Source organism: Stegostoma tigrinum, chromosome 39, assembly GCF_030684315.1.
Source record: "Stegostoma tigrinum isolate sSteTig4 chromosome 39, sSteTig4.hap1, whole genome shotgun sequence".
NCBI lineage: Eukaryota > Metazoa > Chordata > Chondrichthyes > Orectolobiformes > Stegostomatidae > Stegostoma > Stegostoma tigrinum.
The window spans coordinates 15,853,218-15,871,512 of NC_081392.1; the positions used below are offsets into that span (position 1 = coordinate 15,853,218).

General features: G+C 49.2%; 1 protein-coding gene across 3 annotated transcripts in view; it reads left to right on the forward strand.

The window, feature by feature from the left end:
- The window catches only part of dpf1 (double PHD fingers 1), a 127,142-nt gene that overhangs the window by 68,551 nt on the left and 40,296 nt on the right, over positions 1–18,295 (forward strand). For all 3 annotated transcript variants that reach the window (XM_048522543.2, XM_059640954.1, XM_048522544.2), the window contains exons 6-7: positions 1,894–1,972; positions 2,532–2,663. In XM_048522543.2, coding sequence (XP_048378500.1) covers positions 1,894–1,972; positions 2,532–2,663 — 211 coding nt within the window. The remainder of the gene's footprint in view (positions 1–1,893; positions 1,973–2,531; positions 2,664–18,295) is intronic.

Sequence of the window (18,295 nt, forward strand, 5' to 3'; positions counted from 1 at the left end):
ATGGGATGAGGGCGTCGTGGCATTTACTGCCTGTCCCTAATTGCCCAGAGGGCAGTTAAGAGTCAACCACATTGCTGTGGGCCTGGAGTCACATGTAGGCCAGACCAGGTAAAGATGGCAGTTTCCTTCCAGTGGTGAGGCAGATGAGGTTTTTTTTTCCCCTTGTAACAATTGATTCATGGTCATCATTAGACTCTCGACTCCAGGTTTTTTTTTAAAATTAAGTTCAAATTCTGCCATCTGCAGTGGTGGGGTTCAATACCAGGTCCCCAGGACATTAACTAGGGTCTCTGGGTTAATAGTCCAGTGATAATACCACTAGGCCATTGCCTCCCCAGGGGGCAGGAGGATGCTGCAGGGAGATTTGGATAGATTCAGTGAGTGGACAAAGATCCGGCAAATGGAATATTATGTGGGAAACTGTGAAATAGTCCTTTTTGGAAAGAGGAATGGAAAAAGTACACCATCCAAATGGTGAGGTGCAGTAGGATCTGGGTGTCCTTGTGCATGAATTGCAAAAGATTAGTCTGCAGGAACAGCAAGTAACTATGAGAAAGCTTATAGAATATCACAATTAATCGTGAAGGGGATTTAAAATAAAAGTAGAGAGTAAAATAAAAGCAAAATACTAGAAACCTGAAATAAAACAGAAACTGCTGGAGAAACTCGGCATGTGTGGAGAGAGAAACATTTCAAATCTGGTGTGACTCTTCTGCAGACTGCCATTCTTTGTTCGAAAGGTGACACATATCAGACTGTGTATGTTAACCCTGTTTCTGAGTCTAATATGAAATCCCTATAGTGTGGAAACAGGCCCTTCAGCCCAAAAAGTCCACCAACTCTTGAAGTATCCCACCCAGAGCCATCCCCCCTCTAGCCCACCGAATTTACACATCCCTGAACACACTCGTCAATTTAGCGCGGCCAATCCACTCTAACCTGCACACCTTCGGACTGTGGGAGGAAACCCACGCAGACACGGGGAGAAGGCGCAAACTCCGCACAGGCAGTCGCCCGAGGGAGGGATCGAACCCAGGCCCCTGGTACTGTGAGGCTGCAGCGCTAACCCCCAAGCCACCGTGTGTTGCTTTTAGAACAAAGAGTGGCAGTCTGAAGAAATATCATACCAGACTCGAAAGGCTAACTCTGTTTCTCTGGGTACAGATGCTGCCAGACCTGCTGAGTTTCTCCAGCAACGTCTGTTTTTCTTGTGAAGGTAGGAGGTCGTACTTTAGTTATTAGGCCATTAGTGAGACTGCGACTGCAGTACAGTGCACAGTATTACTCACCTTATTTAAGGAAGCATGTAGCTGCTTTAGAAGCAGTTCTGAAGAGCTTCACTAGACTGATATGTCGAACAGACAGGCCGCATTATGAGGAAAGGCTGGACAGACCAGCTTTGTGGTCACCAGAGTTTAAATGAGAAAGAGATGACTCAACTCAAGCAGTAAGGTCCTAGTGGGTTTTGGCAGAATGGCTGTGGAGCGGATGTTTCCTCTTGTCGGAGCATCCAGAACGATTCGAAATGGAGCGCCACCCATTTGAAGCAGGTGAGCGGGCAGGTTTTCTCTCTGAGGCAAGAATCTGCCCTGAAAAAGACAGTGGAAACAGAGTTTTTGAGTATTCTTAAGGCGGGGACAGAGAGATTCTTCACAAGCAAGTAGGGGTGACAGGTTAGCAGAGGCGGGGGGGGAGTGTGGAGCAGCCGTGATCTTATCGAATGGACAAGGAATGGGTTGACGGGCTGAATGGCCTACATCTTCTCCTCAGTAAACAGGTTCAGACGAGTGGCTCGAAAGGACTGTCCCCTTGAGCTTCGAGCCTGTAAGGAGCATGAGTGAAACATTGCTGACGTTAAAATAACTCTCTCGGCCTTTCTGTTCTCTTTTCTAGACTTGTGGCATCGGAGGGATGCGCAAGAGGCAAGAACCAACGTCATTGGAGGATCGAGACAAGCCATACGTCTGTGACAGTGAGTAGATTCGTCCGCCAGAGGGAAAGGGCGTCACGCGAATGTTTCTGTAGCCAACCGGTAAAGAGTTTTAGCGCCCAGAGAAAGGGGACTGCCCGTTGTGATTCTTGCCCGTTCACGCACAGGAAGATCCCAGTGGCAGCCGTGCGAGGGACGGGCTGGATTAGTCAGTTTTACCTGCTGTCGAGCGAAGGGTTAAATATTGACCAAACCACCAGGAGCACTCAAGCCGCCGTCCTTTTGCGCAGGATCCCTGTTTAATGGATTGACCGGAGAATGAGAGTCACTGATAATGCAGCACCTGCTCAGTACTGCCTGGGGAAGGGTTGGCCCGGGTCACGTCCCTGGAGTGGAACTTGAACTCCTGGCTTTCAGACCGACTGCTCCCCACTGAGATAGGATCCGAGTTGAATGGCAATGGGGAGAGAGGGTTGCTGGTTTTGCCCTTGGGCCTCTGGCAGGCCATCGCCTCCTCTGGGATTGTGCACAGTTTTGAAGTGACTCACACACTCTCTCTCTCTCTCTCTCTCCCCCTCTCTCTCCCTTTTGTGGCCCAAAGTCTGTGGTAAACGGTACAAGAACAGACCTGGCCTGAGCTACCACTACACTCACACCCACCTGGCAGAGGAAGAGGGTGAGGATGAGCTGGAGCGACACACTCTGCCCTTCCATCGAAAGAACAACCACAAACGTAAGCTAAAGCATTCACTTTTTGGCAAGCACCTTCGGGGTGGGTGAGTGGCGAGGTGGGAGTCTGTGTCGTTCAGTGTGTGCCACTTTGAATCGGTTTCGAATTGGAGGATGGTTACAGTGCAGACAGAGGCAATTCCTCCCATCATGACCCTGCTAGCTCACTGGCGGAGTAAATCAGCCGCTTCTACTTCCCATCAGGACCGTGTGCGATTTCCCTTCTGAAAGCCACAATTGAATCTGTTGCCCACCCACCTCTCTCTCTGGGTACAGACCCTCACCCCTCCCTGTGTAAAAGTGATTCTCCTCAAGTTATTTTTTATTCATTCACAGGATGAGGGTGTTGCTGCCCAGGCAGCATGTATTGCCCATCCCTAATTGCCCAGAAGGCAGTTAAGCGTCAACCACATTGCTGTGGGTCTGGAGTCACATGTAGGCCCAGACCACGTAAGGATGGTAGTTTCCTTCCCTAAAAGGCATTAGTGAACCAGATGGGTTTTTTCCCTACAATCGACAATGGATTCACGGTCATTAGATTGTTCATTCTGAATTTTTTTTAAAGTTCAAATTCCATCATTTGCCGAGACAGGATTTGAACCCATGTCCCCAGAACATTACCTGGCTCTCTGGATTAACAGTCCGGTGATAATACCACTAGGCCGTTCAGTCCTCTGTCCAGTTAGTGTTCTCTGGCCCCCGATTTGTTTACCGGGAGAAATGGGTTTTCTCCACGGCTCCTCTGTCAAGGCCCCCTCCTAATCTCCCCATCAAATCTCCCCTCAACCAGCTCTGAGGAAAGCAGTTCCAACCTACCCATCCTACCCTCCTGGCTAAAGCCCCTCACCCCTCCGCCCTTGTTGCACCCACTCCAGACATTTCACGTCCCTCCTGAATGATAGTACCCACAATTGGGCGCAGTACTCCAGCGCAGGTCACAATAGTCTTGTATATAAAGGTTGACCATATCTATTCCTTGCTTTTGAACTCTCCGCCTCTATCCATAACCCCTTGAGCTCCATCCATCCCAAGTCAACGTATTTGCTTTTCTTTCCTGTTAAGTAAATTGATCTTCCAAATTGTGGAATGAAGTGTTGTGATTGGTCGTGGCAATACCCAATCAGGCTCATTCTTGGAGATAGATCTCCAGACCCCAGGACCACCACCATCACTCACCACCCCCCCGTCCCTCCTGTTCCCCCTTCCCTCCTTTTTTCCCCCCTTCCCCCTTTTCTAACCTGTTCCCTCACCCATGCCCCCTCCCAAACTCCTTAAATGATTCCTGACGGTCCATCAAGCAGCCCTTTTCCCGTCTGAAGTGCATATTTAGAGGACAGGAATTGTTTTATCAAACTCAGTTTTTCTTTACTTTTGGCCCGCAGATTCATCTCCTGAGGGGTTGCCCATTACATTGTCTGGGGTTGGGGAGTGGTTTCGGTTTACAGTTCCTGGAGGAGCAGCACCTATTCCTGGCACAAGTGGCTGTTGTTGATGTGAAGTCATTGGCAGGGACCATTCCCTGAGCTCTCTCCACCTCCCTCCGTTTCCTCAAGCCCTAACCACGGGGCAGCAATCAAGTGGGGAGCTGTGTTAGCACAGGCTGGGTTTCTGGACCCTAGCCTTCCCACTCTTTACATTCCCACATCTGAGACTTTCCATCTCAGCCAGTGCTCCAACCATTCAGAAGTTTCTTCAGTGCAAGCAGGACAACAAATGTTGCGATACCTTTCACTGGTCTGTAGCAGAAATCTCAGCCTTCCACCCACCAGCACCTGTCTCCTCCATCCCTAACTTGTTGTCAAAATTACTGAGGGTGGCAGGTCACCAGGTGATGTGGGAAAGATATACACTGGAAAGCAGAGGTGTCATTCATACCATCTATTCATGATCTCTCTAACTCACAGAGAATGCACTGCTAGCAGGTCACACAGTTCAGGCTAAAAGCTACAGATTGGCATTTATTAAGAAGTAAGATTATACAAACTGAAACAACAAATGACAGCCCTTCACTTGACCTCACGCCATCCATTTTTGAGACAATGCAAAGATTACAGCCCTCTGGAAAATGCTTAGGTCAGGAATTCATGAAAGCTTTCATGTGAAAGATGTTAGTTATCACACAGAGTACCACATTCGCGCTGAATTGTGTGTCAGTGCAGTACTATTAAGAGGATTACAGAATGTGGATGATAAAACACTTGTGTGCCTCTTTGCTTTGATGTCAAGCTGGAACTATCCAAGGTAAGTGAGTAATTTAGACAATTGAATTGTGAATAGTTTCTTGCTGTGACAGACTTGTTGACTGAGTCAATTTTCAAATTCCGGGATTAAAACAAAGCTGCCACATTACGTGAAACTGTTTTCTCCATACATTTATCTCCTGGTTTAATCTGTGTTCATTGGAATCTCGGTGGGTTACAAAGTGGTAACCTGGCATGATTTATTATTTGTGCGTTCTAATCCTGGCTGAGCTACCGACAGGAGGAAAGGTGAGTGACCCCTCGCGTTACGCACCAGAATACAGTCATGCATTCCTCAAATTCAGGTTCTATTCTGGAAACTAGTCCCACAAATCATTTTAAAAACAGCTCCCGCTACAGTTTGGCTGCTGCCGCACAAGGCTTCAAGCTCAAGTTGTTAAGAAACCGTCTTTCCTGCTGGCCTTTTCACTCGCATTTCCCCACTTGGTTTTTCCATGTCAACTGTCACAAGTAGTCCTACACTCTGGCCACCAGGTGTCCCAGCACCCAGGAGTCTTTCCCCTTCTCTCTGTCTTTCCCTTTCTCTCTGTCTTTCTCCTCCTCTTACTCTCTAAATCCATTCCCCATCTTCGTTTTTTTTCTATTCATTTGTGGGAAGTGGGCGTCGCTGGCTGGTCAACATTTATTGCCCGTCCCGAGTTGCCCCCTTGAGAAGGTGGGGGTGAGCTGCCTTCTTGAACCGCTGCAGTCCATGTGCTGTGGGTTGACCTACAATGTCCTTAGGGAGGGAATTCCAGGATTTTGTCCCAGCGACACTGAAAGAACAAGGATGTATTTTCAAGTCGGGATGGTGAGGGATTGGAGGGGAACTTGCAGGGGTTGGTGTTCCCATGTATCTACTGCCTTTGTCCTTCTAGATGGAAGTGTTTGTGGGTTTGGAAGGTGCTGTCTGAAGACATTTGATGAATTTCTGCAGAGCATCTTGTAGATAGTACACACTGCTGCCACTGGACATTGGTGGTGAAAATCATGAGGGGCATGGATAGGGTGAACAGCTAAGGTCTTTGCCCCAGGGTGGGGGTAGTTCAAAACCAGAGAGCATAGTCTTAAGGTGAGAGGGGAAAGGTTTAAAAGGGATCTAAGGGGCAACTTTTTCATACAGAGGGCTGTGTGTGTATGGAATGAGCTGCCAGAGGAAGTGGTGGAGGCTGGTACAGTTACAACATTTAAAAGGCATCTGGTTGGGTACAGGAATAGGAAGAATTTGGAGGGATATGGGCCAAATAGGACTAGATTAATTTAGGATATCTGGTCAGCATGGACAAGCTGGACCAAAGGCTCTGTTTCCATATAGTATAACTCAATGACTGTAAAGTGGAGGGAGAGGATGTTTGTGGATGTGATGCTTTGTTCTGGATGGTGTGGAGCTTCTTGAGTGTTGTTGGAGCTGCCCCCATCCAGGGCAAGTGGGGAGTATTCCATCCCACTCCTGACTTGTGCCTTGTAGTTGGTGGGCAGGCTTTGGGGAGTCAGGAGGTGAGTTACTCAACACAGTGTCCTAGTCTCTGACCTGCTTTTGTAGTCACTGTATCTATATTGAGTCCAGTTGACTTTCTGGTCCATAGTAACCTCAAGGATGATGATCGTGGAGGGATCAGTGATGGTAACACCATTGAATGTCAAGGGGCAGTGGTTAGTTTGTCTGTCCGTTATTGAATCCAGTCATTGCCTGGCATTTGTGTGGTGTGAATGTTACTTGTCATCTCAAGCCTGGATATTGTCCGGATCTTGTTGCATTTGAACGCAGACTGCTTCAATATCTGAGGAGTCGTGAATGGTGCTGGACATTGTGAAATCATCAGTGAACCTCCAAAATCCTGGTGTTATGATGGAGGAGAAGTCATTGGTAAAGCAGCTGAAGATGGTTGGGCCTAGGACACTCCCCTGAGGGACTCCTGCAGAGATGTCATGGAGTTAAGATGACTAACCTCCAACAACCACGACCATCTATCTTTGTGCCAGGTGTGGTCCAAACCAGTGGAGAGTTTGCCCCCTGATTCCCATTTTGCCAGGGTTTCCTGATGCCACACTTGGTCAGTGCAGTCTTGATGTCGGTCTGCTCTGAAATTCAGTGGTGTTGTCCATGTTTGAACCAAGGCTGGAACGAAGTCAGGAGCTGGGTGACCCTGTTGGAACCCAGTGAGCGTGTGTGTTGTGTTATTATTGAAATGAAAACTGCAGGCTGGACTCTAATTGAGGAGTTTTGATTAGAGCATAGGAGCAGCAGCAGGCCTTTTGGACCATCGGGGCTGTTGTGCAATTTAATGAAATCATGGCTGACCTGATAATCCTTAACTCCTCTGTCTCAACGATACCCCCGATTCCATTTGATGACAACTCCATTCCCTGGGGAATGAGGATTGCCCCTTGTAGTCATTTCTAAAGCCCCCAGATAAAGTGTCATAGAAGCACAGAATCCCTAGAGTGCAGATAGAGGCCATTCAGCCCAGTGGGCCTATACTGGCCCTCTGAAGAGCATACCACCCACACCCAGCACCCAATAAGCCTGCATTTCCCTTGGCTCAATCCACCCTAATCTTTGGACTGTGGGAGGAAACCCACGCAGACACAGGGGAGAATGTGCAAACTCCACACAGACAGTTGCCCGAGGGTGGGATCGAACCCGGGTCCCTGGCGCTGTGAGGCAGCAGGGCTAACCGCAGAGCCAGGAATACTGAGCAGCAGCAGGGTTGAGAGCAATAAAATAAATCTGTCACCAGTTTAGCAAAGCAGAAGTCCATAACCAGGCTCCAGGGGAGGCTGTGGATTGTTTAAAAGGAGTTTTCACCTTCAGAAATTGTGGGTGGGGGATGGAGGAACCCGGCAAGGAAAACCTTGCTGTGATTCTCTCAGCATTTCTTAATGATAAAACTTTACTGTCGAAGGGATTTAAAATGACAAGATTCCCATTTTCCTCTGGTCCCCCTGTGAGAGCCTGCTTTGTTGGGGACACAGTGGGATTATATGAGTCGCTAACCACTTTGGCAGGTTGCGGCTATTCTGAACTCTTTCACTGAGCTCCAGTACCAGGCCTGCTATTTGCCAGCAACGGATAGGGAACATGGCCTGGGGTGTGGGGGGGGTGGGGGGGGGGGGGGGGGGGGGGCGGGGTGGGGGTGGAGGTTCTCAATGGTTAGCACTGCTGCCTCACGGTGCCAGGGACCAGGTTCAATTCCAGCCTCGGGCGACTATCTGTGTGGAGTTTGCATGTTCTCCCCGAGTCTGCGTGGGTTTCCTCCGGGTGCTCCGGTTTCCTCCCACTGTCCCAAATATGTGCAGGTTAGGGTGGATTGGCCGTGGGAAATTGCCCCAGAGTGTTCAGGGATGTGCAGATTGGGTGGGTTATAGGGGGAGTGGTCTGGGTGGGATGCTCTGAGGGTTGGTGTGGACTTGTTGGGCCGAAGGGCCTGTTTCCATACTGTAGGGATTCTATAATTCAGAAGGTTTTTTCTTAATTAATTCACAGAATGAGGATGTCGCTGGCTGAGGCAACATTCATTATGCATCCCTAATTGCCCCAAGGGGCTGTTAAGAGTCCACCCTATTGCCATTGGTCTGGAGTCCTACGTGCTGGCCATGAGTAGGAGATTTCCTTCCCTAAAGGGCATTAGTGAACACTGTCATCACTATAGACTTTATCCTGGATTTCTACTGGACTCGAATTCCCGTGAGCACTATTGGCAGGAGTTGAACGTGGATCCTCAGGATCTCACCTGCTTTTCTAGATGAAATAATCCAGTGATAATGGCACTGAGCCATTTCCTCTCACGTGACCTGTAGGTAGGGCTGCGTTTTACGCTGTGATCTACTCAATGTGGGTAGGGGAAGGGGGGGTGGAGTTGCTTCCTGCGAGTTTTCCTTCCAGCGAGGGGGGTGCCCAATTGGAGCAGGGGTGGCAGAGGGGGCACCAACATTGCCCCAGTTGACGGTGCCCCCTCTGCCCCTTCCCCACCAATTAGTTGACCAGGAATTAAGGGTGGCTCAGTGGTTGGCGCTGCTGCTTCACGGCGCCAGGAACCTGGGTTCGATTCCTCCCTCAGGCGACCGTCCGTGTGGAGTTTGCACATTCTCTCCCTGTCTGTGAAGACCATCCCACCCTGACCCACCTTCTCTATGGCCAAGGGGATAGGACATTATCAGGGAAGTGGAGGAATGTAGAGTGGAGTTTAAAATCAGATCCTTACAGAAGGGCAGAGTGGCCTGCTGTTGTTTCTAGCCTGCCTGCCTCTGTCTGCTCCTCCCACAATCCAGAGATGTACAGGTTAGAGTGGGTTGGCCACAGGGACAATGCAGGTTTATGGGAAAAGGGTGGGGCTGTGGGTCTGGGTGGGATGCACTTCGGAGGCTGAATGGCCTCATTCCGCATGGTAGGGATTCTGAGAGTTTGGGGAGGAGAGCAAAGCTGGTGATCCAGTGGCACGCTATACCAGCTTTTAGGGGAGTGCAGGTTCATTTGATGCAGTGACGCTGAAGAAAGCTGCCTCTTCATCTTTGAGGCAGCCTCCTGGACCGGCAGCATGAGGTAGCGGCCCCTCCTTGAGCTGTTTAACAGACTGACTGGGCAGGATGTGAAATGCTATCGAGGATCCCAACAGGCTTCCAAGCAGGCCACGCACCAATCCCAAAACCTGTCTGCATCCCCCTAGAGTTTGGGAGAGTTGGAGGTGACTTTATTGATCCTGCGGGACCAGACTGGATGGGTGTGGAGTGGCTGTTCTGTCCTGTGGGAGAATCTGGAAACAGGGGTCACGGTTTGAAAGTAAGGGGACGCTCATTTAAAACCAAGAGGCGGAAACTTCAGCCTTCTTTCTAGTGGGTTGGGTGCTTCTGGAATTCCCTTCCTCAGAAGGTGATGGATGCAGAATATTTAAATATTTTTCAGGCAGATTAAATCGCCAGACCATCCAGCTGCTGTCTCATAAGAGAGAGGCGACTAGAGGTGGTTTAACCTGAGTGTCACCACCCCTCTGGCGAGAGAGTTGGAGGGGGGCAGGGAGGTTGTGAAGGAGACTGCTTTGTGGTAATCTCAGCCAGTGCGGGAATTAAACCCAAGCTGTTGGCATCACTCTCGATTGCAACTGAGTTAATATCAAATCATAGAATCTCTTCTGTGTGGAAAGAGGCCATTCAGCCCATTGAGCCTGCACTGACTCTCTGAAGAGCATCCCAGCCAGACCCACTTTCTTGGTGGCCAAGGGGATGAGAGATTATTGGGGAAGTGAAGGAATGTAGAGTCGAGGATAAAATCAGATCAGCCATAACCTCATAGAAGGGCAGAGTGGCCAGCTCTTCTTTTTGGCCTGCCTGAATTGTCTCCTCCATCAAGACACTCCTTAAACCTCCCTCCTTGACCTGCCCCCAATGCCACCTTTTGTGCTTCAGTCTTGGCATTCGGCTCTTAACTCCATGGGTGAAGGAGATGAAGGGCGCTATATAAATTCACTGCAGGCCCTCAGTATGCCTGAAGAAGTGGCCTGGGGCACGGCCCCAGGAAGAGCATCAAAGGTGAGAATGGGTGGAGGAAGGAGCTAGGGTTGGAGGGTGACACCATCTACAGCTACAAAAGGGCTGGTCCTCCCAGACCCACCCCCCCCTTCCCCCCCCCCCCCCCCCCCCCCACCCACCACCTCCTCCAACCACAACAGCTCCTTCATCAACGATGTCTTTGAGTGCATCTCCTGTGAGACGTCGCCCTCCTCAGTGCGCGGCAGACCAGCAGCTCTCGGGAGAGCCAGACCAACATGCCACCTTGGAGAGCACTAAAATAGTCGCTACGTCCACCCACTGCAAGTGAGGAGTCTCACTGGGTGATCTGGAAAGGGAAAGAGTAACTGTGAATACAAGCAGTCCCTCGCTGGCCTGCTCTAAAACCCCCATAGAGTCCCCCTCCTCCTCTCCCTGTGGCAATATATACCATATCCATTTCTCCATCCCCTGGTGTCCAGATCTCTCCCGACATTTGGGTTTTTATTCATTCGCGGGATCTGGGTGTCACTGGCTGGGCCCAGCATTTCTTGCCCCGTCCCTAGTTGCTCCTTGAGAAGGTGGTGCTGAGTCACTGCAGTTCACATGCTGTGGGTTGACCCACAATGCCCCTGGGGAGGGAATTTCAGGATTTTGACCCAGCGACAGTGGAGAAACGGCAATATATTTCCAAGTCAGGATGGCGAGTGTCTTGAAGGGGAACTTGCAGGGGGGTGGTGTTCCCATGTATCTGCTGCCCCTTGTCCTTCTAGATGGAAGTGGCCATGGGGTTTGGAAGGTGCTGCCTGAGGATCTTTGGTGAATTTCTGCAGGGCATCTTGTAGATGGTACACGCTGCTGCGACTGAGCGTCGGTGGGGGAGGGAGTGGGATGTTTGTGGATGTGGGGGGGGGGGGGGCTGCTTTGCCCTGGATGGTGTCGAGCTTCCTGAGTGTTATTGGCGCTGCCCCCATCCAGGGGCAAGTGGAGAGTATTCCGTCATACCCCTATGTTGTGCCTTGGTGGGACAGGATTTGGGGGGCAGTCAGGAGGTGAGCTATTTGCTGTGGTATTCCCAGCCTCTGGGCTTCTTCTTGTAGTCACTGTATTCTGCAGATTGATGAGTCCCATATCATCTGGACAGCAGTGAGTCAGTTAGCGGTGCCTTGTTTTCTATCGGATGGTGCGGCTGGGTGGGGAGAGCCATGTTATTTTGTTGCCCTGCGTTTCCCTGTATGGGTTTAGCTGGGGCGTGAGTGTAGGTATACGGGCTCCTCGTTCATGGGAATGGGGAGTGGAGGGGAAGAGGAAAGCACGCCCCTTGTCCGACAAAAGAACCTGCATTTCCATAGCACCTTCCACAACCCCTGGGCTCACCAAAGTGTTTTCTTCTAGTTCATGCTATATCTCAGCCAGAGGTGCCTCAGCTGCCCCAACACAAGATGGATGTAAAAGATCCCATAATAGGGTTGCAATGTGGCTCCAGGAGGCTTCCCGACACCCTTCACCTCCCCCCGACCCCATACATATGCGCACACGCGTGCACACCCACCCACCCACGCAGACACACATCCATCTCCACACACACACACACACACACACACACACACACACACACACACACACTCGTACATACACATACAAACACACACACACACACACACACACACGTACATACACTGACATACAAACACACACACACACACGTACATACACAGACATACAAACACACACACACACATACACACACACACTCGTACACACACACACACACTCGTACATACGCATACAAACACACACACACAGACACACACACACGTACATACACAGACATACAAACACACACACACACACACACTCGTACACACACAGACATACAAACACACACACAGACACATGTACATACACAGACAGACAAACACACACACAGACACACACATACTCGTACATACACAGACATGCAAACACACACACACACACACACTCGTAAACACATAGACATACAAACACACACACACACACACAGACACACGTACATAGACATACAAACACACACACACGTACACACACAGACGCACACACACGTACACACACACAGACACATGCACACGTACACAGACACATGCATGTACGCACTCACGCACGCATGTACATACACTCATGCACATACACACACACTCATACACACGCGTTTACATGTGCACTCGTACGCACGCACATGCACACACATTCTTTCGGATATGTACCTCTCTGCCACTGACACTCCAAAAAGAAACCAATTGTCTGGCCGTGTCTGTGGGAGCTCGCTGTGCGATAACTGGTTTCTGTTTTCCCTGCACCCTGAACGTACAGGGGCAGCACAGTGGCTCAGAGGTTAGTACTGGGTTCGACCCACCCTCGGGCAAATGTCTGTGTGGAGTTTGCACGTTACCCTGTGTCTGCGTGGGTTTCCTCCCACAGTCCAAAGATGTGCAGGTTAGGGTAGATTGGCTGTGCTAAATTGTCCCATAGTGTCCAGGGATGTGAAGGTAAGGATGGGTTAGCTACAGGAAATGCAGGGGTACAGGGATAGGGTAGGGGGTTGGGCACTGGGTGTGATGCTGTTCAGTGGGTCAGTGTGGACCCAATGGGCCGAATGGCCTGCTTCTGCACTGTGGGGATCTCATGATTCTGTAACCTGCTCACTGGCCGCAAAACAAAAATGGCGCCAACGAAATGCGGGCCTTTCAAGGGTGGGAAAGCCATGAACTGCTGCGGGTGTGTGCCGAGTTGGGGTTGGGGGTCAGGGCAGTTATCCCTGTTGGTGGTACAGAGCTGAGGCCTGCTCAGCCAAAGGAGATCGGTGAGCGAGCATGAGGTCTGGGAGGAGGTGGAGGGGTCCATCAGCTCGGGGTTAGTATTCTTTTCCTCTACCTTATCTGTTTAAAGAGAGAGACGGAGAGAGAGAGGGAGATTGGATTGCTTAGTTGCCCTGGTTATTCAGTTGGCATGGCAACCCACTCATCTTGCTCTCTGAAAAAATATATAAGTGAAGGCCCTGGGCTTAATATTTCTCAGTGTACTTGATAGTTTCAATTAGGCGGGGAGGTCTGTTTAATGGCTTCCTGTCAAAATGCTGCAGCAGAATTCTCAGCAGAGAGTGGGAAGAATAGTGTAAGAGAGATAATGTTCAATGCATTCCTTCCAGAACAATCCTCATTTACGCAGCCCCCTTTTCAAATATAATGAGCGAGGATTCCCTTATCCCTTAACGAGACACCCAAAACATTATCTAATCACCGAGAACCGTGGCCTGATTACGGACCCCTCTTGTGTCTTTGTTTGTCTCAATTCGATGTATGATCCTGCGTTATTATTTTTCCGAGAGAGAGAGTGAGAGAGAAATTGCTCCCGCCTATCTGACACTTCATGCAAATGACACAACACATCGCTGCTAAAGGAGAAGGCTGTTAGCAGATTTGACTTCTCACAAACCCATCCCTGCAGCAACTAAGAAACAAGATCCTATCATTCTAGAACTTTCTGGCTGCGGCCTCAGCACATTAGCAGTGGAATGGGCAGCAGTGCGCATTCTTGATGTGTCCTGAAGCTAAATGTATTCCCTTCTCAGCAATTTTAATATTAAAAAAATTCATTCAGGGGATGAGGGTGTCGCTGGCCAGGAGGCATTTATTGCCCATCCCTAAATTGCCCAGAGGGCAGTTCAGAGTCACCCAAATTGCTGTGGGTCTGGAGTCACATGTAGGCCCAGACCATGTAAGGATGGCAGTTTCCTTCCCTAAAGGACATTAGTGAACCAGGTGGGTTTTTCCCTGACGATCGACAACAGATTCATGGTCTTGGTTAGATTCTTAATTCCAGATATTTATTGAATTGAAATTCCATTATCTGCCACAGCGGAGTTCAAACCTGGATCCCCAGAACATTAGAGACAGTAGGAACTGCAGATGCTGGAGAATCCGAGATAACAAGGTGTGGAGCTGGATGAATACAGCAGGCCAAGCAGCATCAGAGGAGCAGGAAAGCTAACGTTGCGGGTGAAGAAGGGTCCAGGCCCGAAACGTCAGCGTTTCTATTCCCAAGATGCTCCCCAGAATATTATCTGAGTTATCAGTCCAGCAATAATACCACCAGGACATCACCTCCCCAACATTTATTCCGTTTCAACAGGTTCTATAGCAGCCAGTGAGACTTTCATATAATTTTCTTTGGATCGTTGCCTTTGAAGGGTTGACCGTTCCTGGTTATTTACATTCAAGATGTGGGCATCGCTGGCTGGGTCAGCATTTATTTCCTGTCCCTAATTGCCCCTTGAGAAGGTGGTAGTGAGCCATCTTCTTGAACCTCTTATGCTGCGGGTTGACTTTAGGGAGGGAATTTCCTGGATTTTGACCCAGCGACACTGAAGGAACGGTGATTAAGTTGGGATGGTGAGGGGCTTGGAGGGGATCTTGCAGGGGGCTGGTGTTCCCATGTATCTGCTGCCCCTTGTCCTTCTGGATGGTAAAGGTCGCAGGCTCGGAAGGTGCTGCCTGAGGAGTTTGGGTGAGATTGTGCAGTGCACCTTGAAGGTGGATGGCACACCCTACTGCCACTGAGCGCTAATGATGGATGGAATAGATGTTGAAGATGGTGGATGTGATTCCAACCCAAGTGAGCTGCTTTGTCCTGGATGGCGTTAAGCTTTTCCAGTGTGTTAAAGCTGCTCCTGAGTTGGAGAGAGATTTTCCAAGAGCCTGCTTGAATGGGGTGGAGGAGGTTGAGGAGTGGGAACCTAATTGAAAAGTATGAAATTCTCACAGGGCTGGACAGACCAGATATTCCTTTGATGAGGGAGTTTAGACCCAATGCATACAGGATACAGGGTGCGCTATTCAGGACTGAGATGAGGAAACATTTCTTCACTCAGCTCCTGGTCAAACTGTGGAATTCTCTACCACAGAAAGGCTGGGACACTGAATGTATTTCAGAAAAAGATCGATAAACTTTTAGATATTAAAGGCATCAAGGGGTATGGGGAGAAAGTGGGAAGATGTCATTGAGATAGAGAATCGGCCGTGCTTGTATTGAATGGGAAAACAGGATAGAGGGCAGTTCTGAGGCAGTTCCGAGGAAGGGTCACCGGACCTGAAACGTTACCTCTGTTTTCTCCTTCACAGATGCTGCCAAACACGCTGAGCTTTTCCAGCAACTTTGTTTTTGTTCAGTATAGAGGGCTGAATGGCCTACTCCTGCTCCTTTGATTTTTTTGATTTAACAAAGACACTATAATCGTTGGAAATGTGAGCTGGAGTCAGGGAGAATTTCGGGAAGTGTTTCCTTGTCACGACCTTTCTGTGAAGTGATCCAGGGAAGAAAAATCTCCCTCGAGAGCTGTATCGCCGAAAGGACGTTCCAGGAAGCACAGACACTTTTGTTCTAGATGTTTCTGTTCTTTGTCGCGGGAGTGAGGTAGGAATGTGGAATTTCCTTCTTACAGGCAACATTCCAGGTGAATAGTATCGACATATTTAAGGGAGGCTGAAACTTGAGGGAGTAAGGAGCAGGAGAGATGGGGTGTGATGACAAAGGGGTGGGAGGAGTTTTGCCAGCACAGTGCAGATGGGCCAAATGGCCTGTGTCAGTACATTCAGTCAATAGATTCAATAATATATCTCTGGTATCTACCTCATGAAATGAGATCCTGCAACCATAAAACATCAGAGCAGAAGTAGGCCATTCAGCCCATTGAGGCTAGTCTGCCATTTGATGAGTTAATGGCTGATCCGGGAATCATCTACCTCTTTCCTGCCTTTCGCTCATAGCCCCAGATTCCCTTAGACTTGTAGAGATTGACAGCATGGGACGAGGCCCATCGGCCCATTGTATCCACACGAGTCATCAATCATCCGTCTCTTCTAATCCCACTTTCCAGAACTTGGCCTGTAGCCTTGCATTTCACACGTTTGTGTAAATCTAAATCAAAATCTACTTTTTGAGGGTTCCTGCCTTTGCTACCCTTTCAGGCAATGAGTTTCTCCAGCACCTTACAAGTGAAAACCATTTTCCTCAAATCCCCTCCAAACACCCTGCTCCTTGTTTTAAAACTGGTTATTAATGCCCCCTATCATGGGGGGGAAAATTACTCCCTTTCCACCCTGCCTGTGCCCCTCAGGCCTTTGCACACCTCAGTCAGATTCACCTCCCCTCAACCTTCTCCACTCTAAGGAAAGCAAACTGGGGCCAATCCAGCCTCTCTTCATGGCTGAAACGCTCCAGCCCAGACTGCGTCCTGGTGAGTGTCCTCTGCACCTCTCTATAGATGCAGTCACATCCCTCCGACAGTGCGGGGTGACCAGACCCGCACGCAGCCGTGGCCCAACTAATGTTATACACAGCTCCATCACAACCTCCCTACTCTTACACTCCCTGCCTGCACTCATAAAGGGCACTTATTCCATCAGCCTCAAGAACCACCTTTATCCACCTGTCCTGCTGTCTTCAGGGATCTACAGGCATGCACACCGAAGTCCATCTGATTCTCTGTACTTCTCCTACCATTCGCTGTGTACCGCTTTTCATTGTTAATCCTCTCCAAATGCATCGGCTCGTACATTTTGGGATTAAATTCCATTTGCCACTGGATGATTTTAAAAGCTATCTATCACAACCAACAGTGCACTTAATAACCCATTCCCAACAGCCCTCTGCAGTAAAGAATTCCGCAGCTTCACTACCCTGTGAGTGAGGAAATTCCTCCTCACCTCTGTATGAAAAGGGTGGCTCCTTACCCTGAGATGATGCTCCTCTGATCCTAGACTCTCCCACAAGTGGAAACAAACTCTCCACATCTACTCTTTTAAGCCCCTAGGAATCTTAAAACAAAACGCTACAGACGCTGGAAATCTGAAACATTAACAGAAATTGCTGGCAAACCTCAGAAGGTCTGGCAGCATCTGTGAAGAGGAATCAGATCTAACATTTCAGTTCCAGTGACTCTTCATCAGAACTCTCAAGAATCTTCCATGTTTCAATAAAGTTGCCTGTCATCCTTCAAAATTTCAATGAGCACAGGACCAGTTTATTCCATGTCTCTTCATAAAACAGCCCCTCAATATCTGGTATCAGCTGAATGAACCCTCTCTGGACTGCCTCCTATGCCAGTATACCTCTCCTTGGATAACGGGACCAAAGCTGTTGACTGTATTCTAGGTGTGGTCTAACTAGTGCCTTGTATGGTTTTAGCAAATCCGCTCTACTGCAATACTTTTGAAATAAAAGTCAAAAGCACGTTTACCCCCTCTATCCTCCCGCTTCCGGAACTTGGATGCTGGCTTTCTGTGGTTTAAGCACGAGGACCCCCAAAGCCTTCTGTCCTGTGTTTTTTTTTTCCTGTTTAAATAATATTCAGCTCCTCCATCCTTTTTGCCACAAATTACAGGGATGCCTGTCATTGGCTGCTACGTTCGCATAACAAAATGTTTAAGGATTGAAGTAGTTTTAGGAGGAGCAGTAGTGGGAGTCTGGGCATTCTAATTGCATGTGAGTAAGTGAGCGTGTGTATGAGTGGTGTGCAAGTGTGAATGAGAGTCTGAGGGTGTCTGTGTGCAAGCTCACATGTGCATGAGTGTGAGCGACTGTGTGTGTGTGTGTGTGTGTGTGTCTTTACAAGGATGTGCACACTGATGTGTGTTCGTATGAGTCTGTGTGAATCTGCGAGTGTTTGTTGTGTGTGCAAGTGCACATGTAATGAATGTTTGTGCGTGCAAGCGCACGTGTAGTGCGTGTGTGCGTGTGTACATGTTATTGAGTGTTTGTGTTTGTTGGTGGGTGTGCACACAGGAATGGGCATTTAACGAGTGAGTGTGCGAATGTGAGAGTGATGCCTGTTTGAAGTGACTCCTGTGTGTTTTGTACGTTGGCCTGCTCTCTG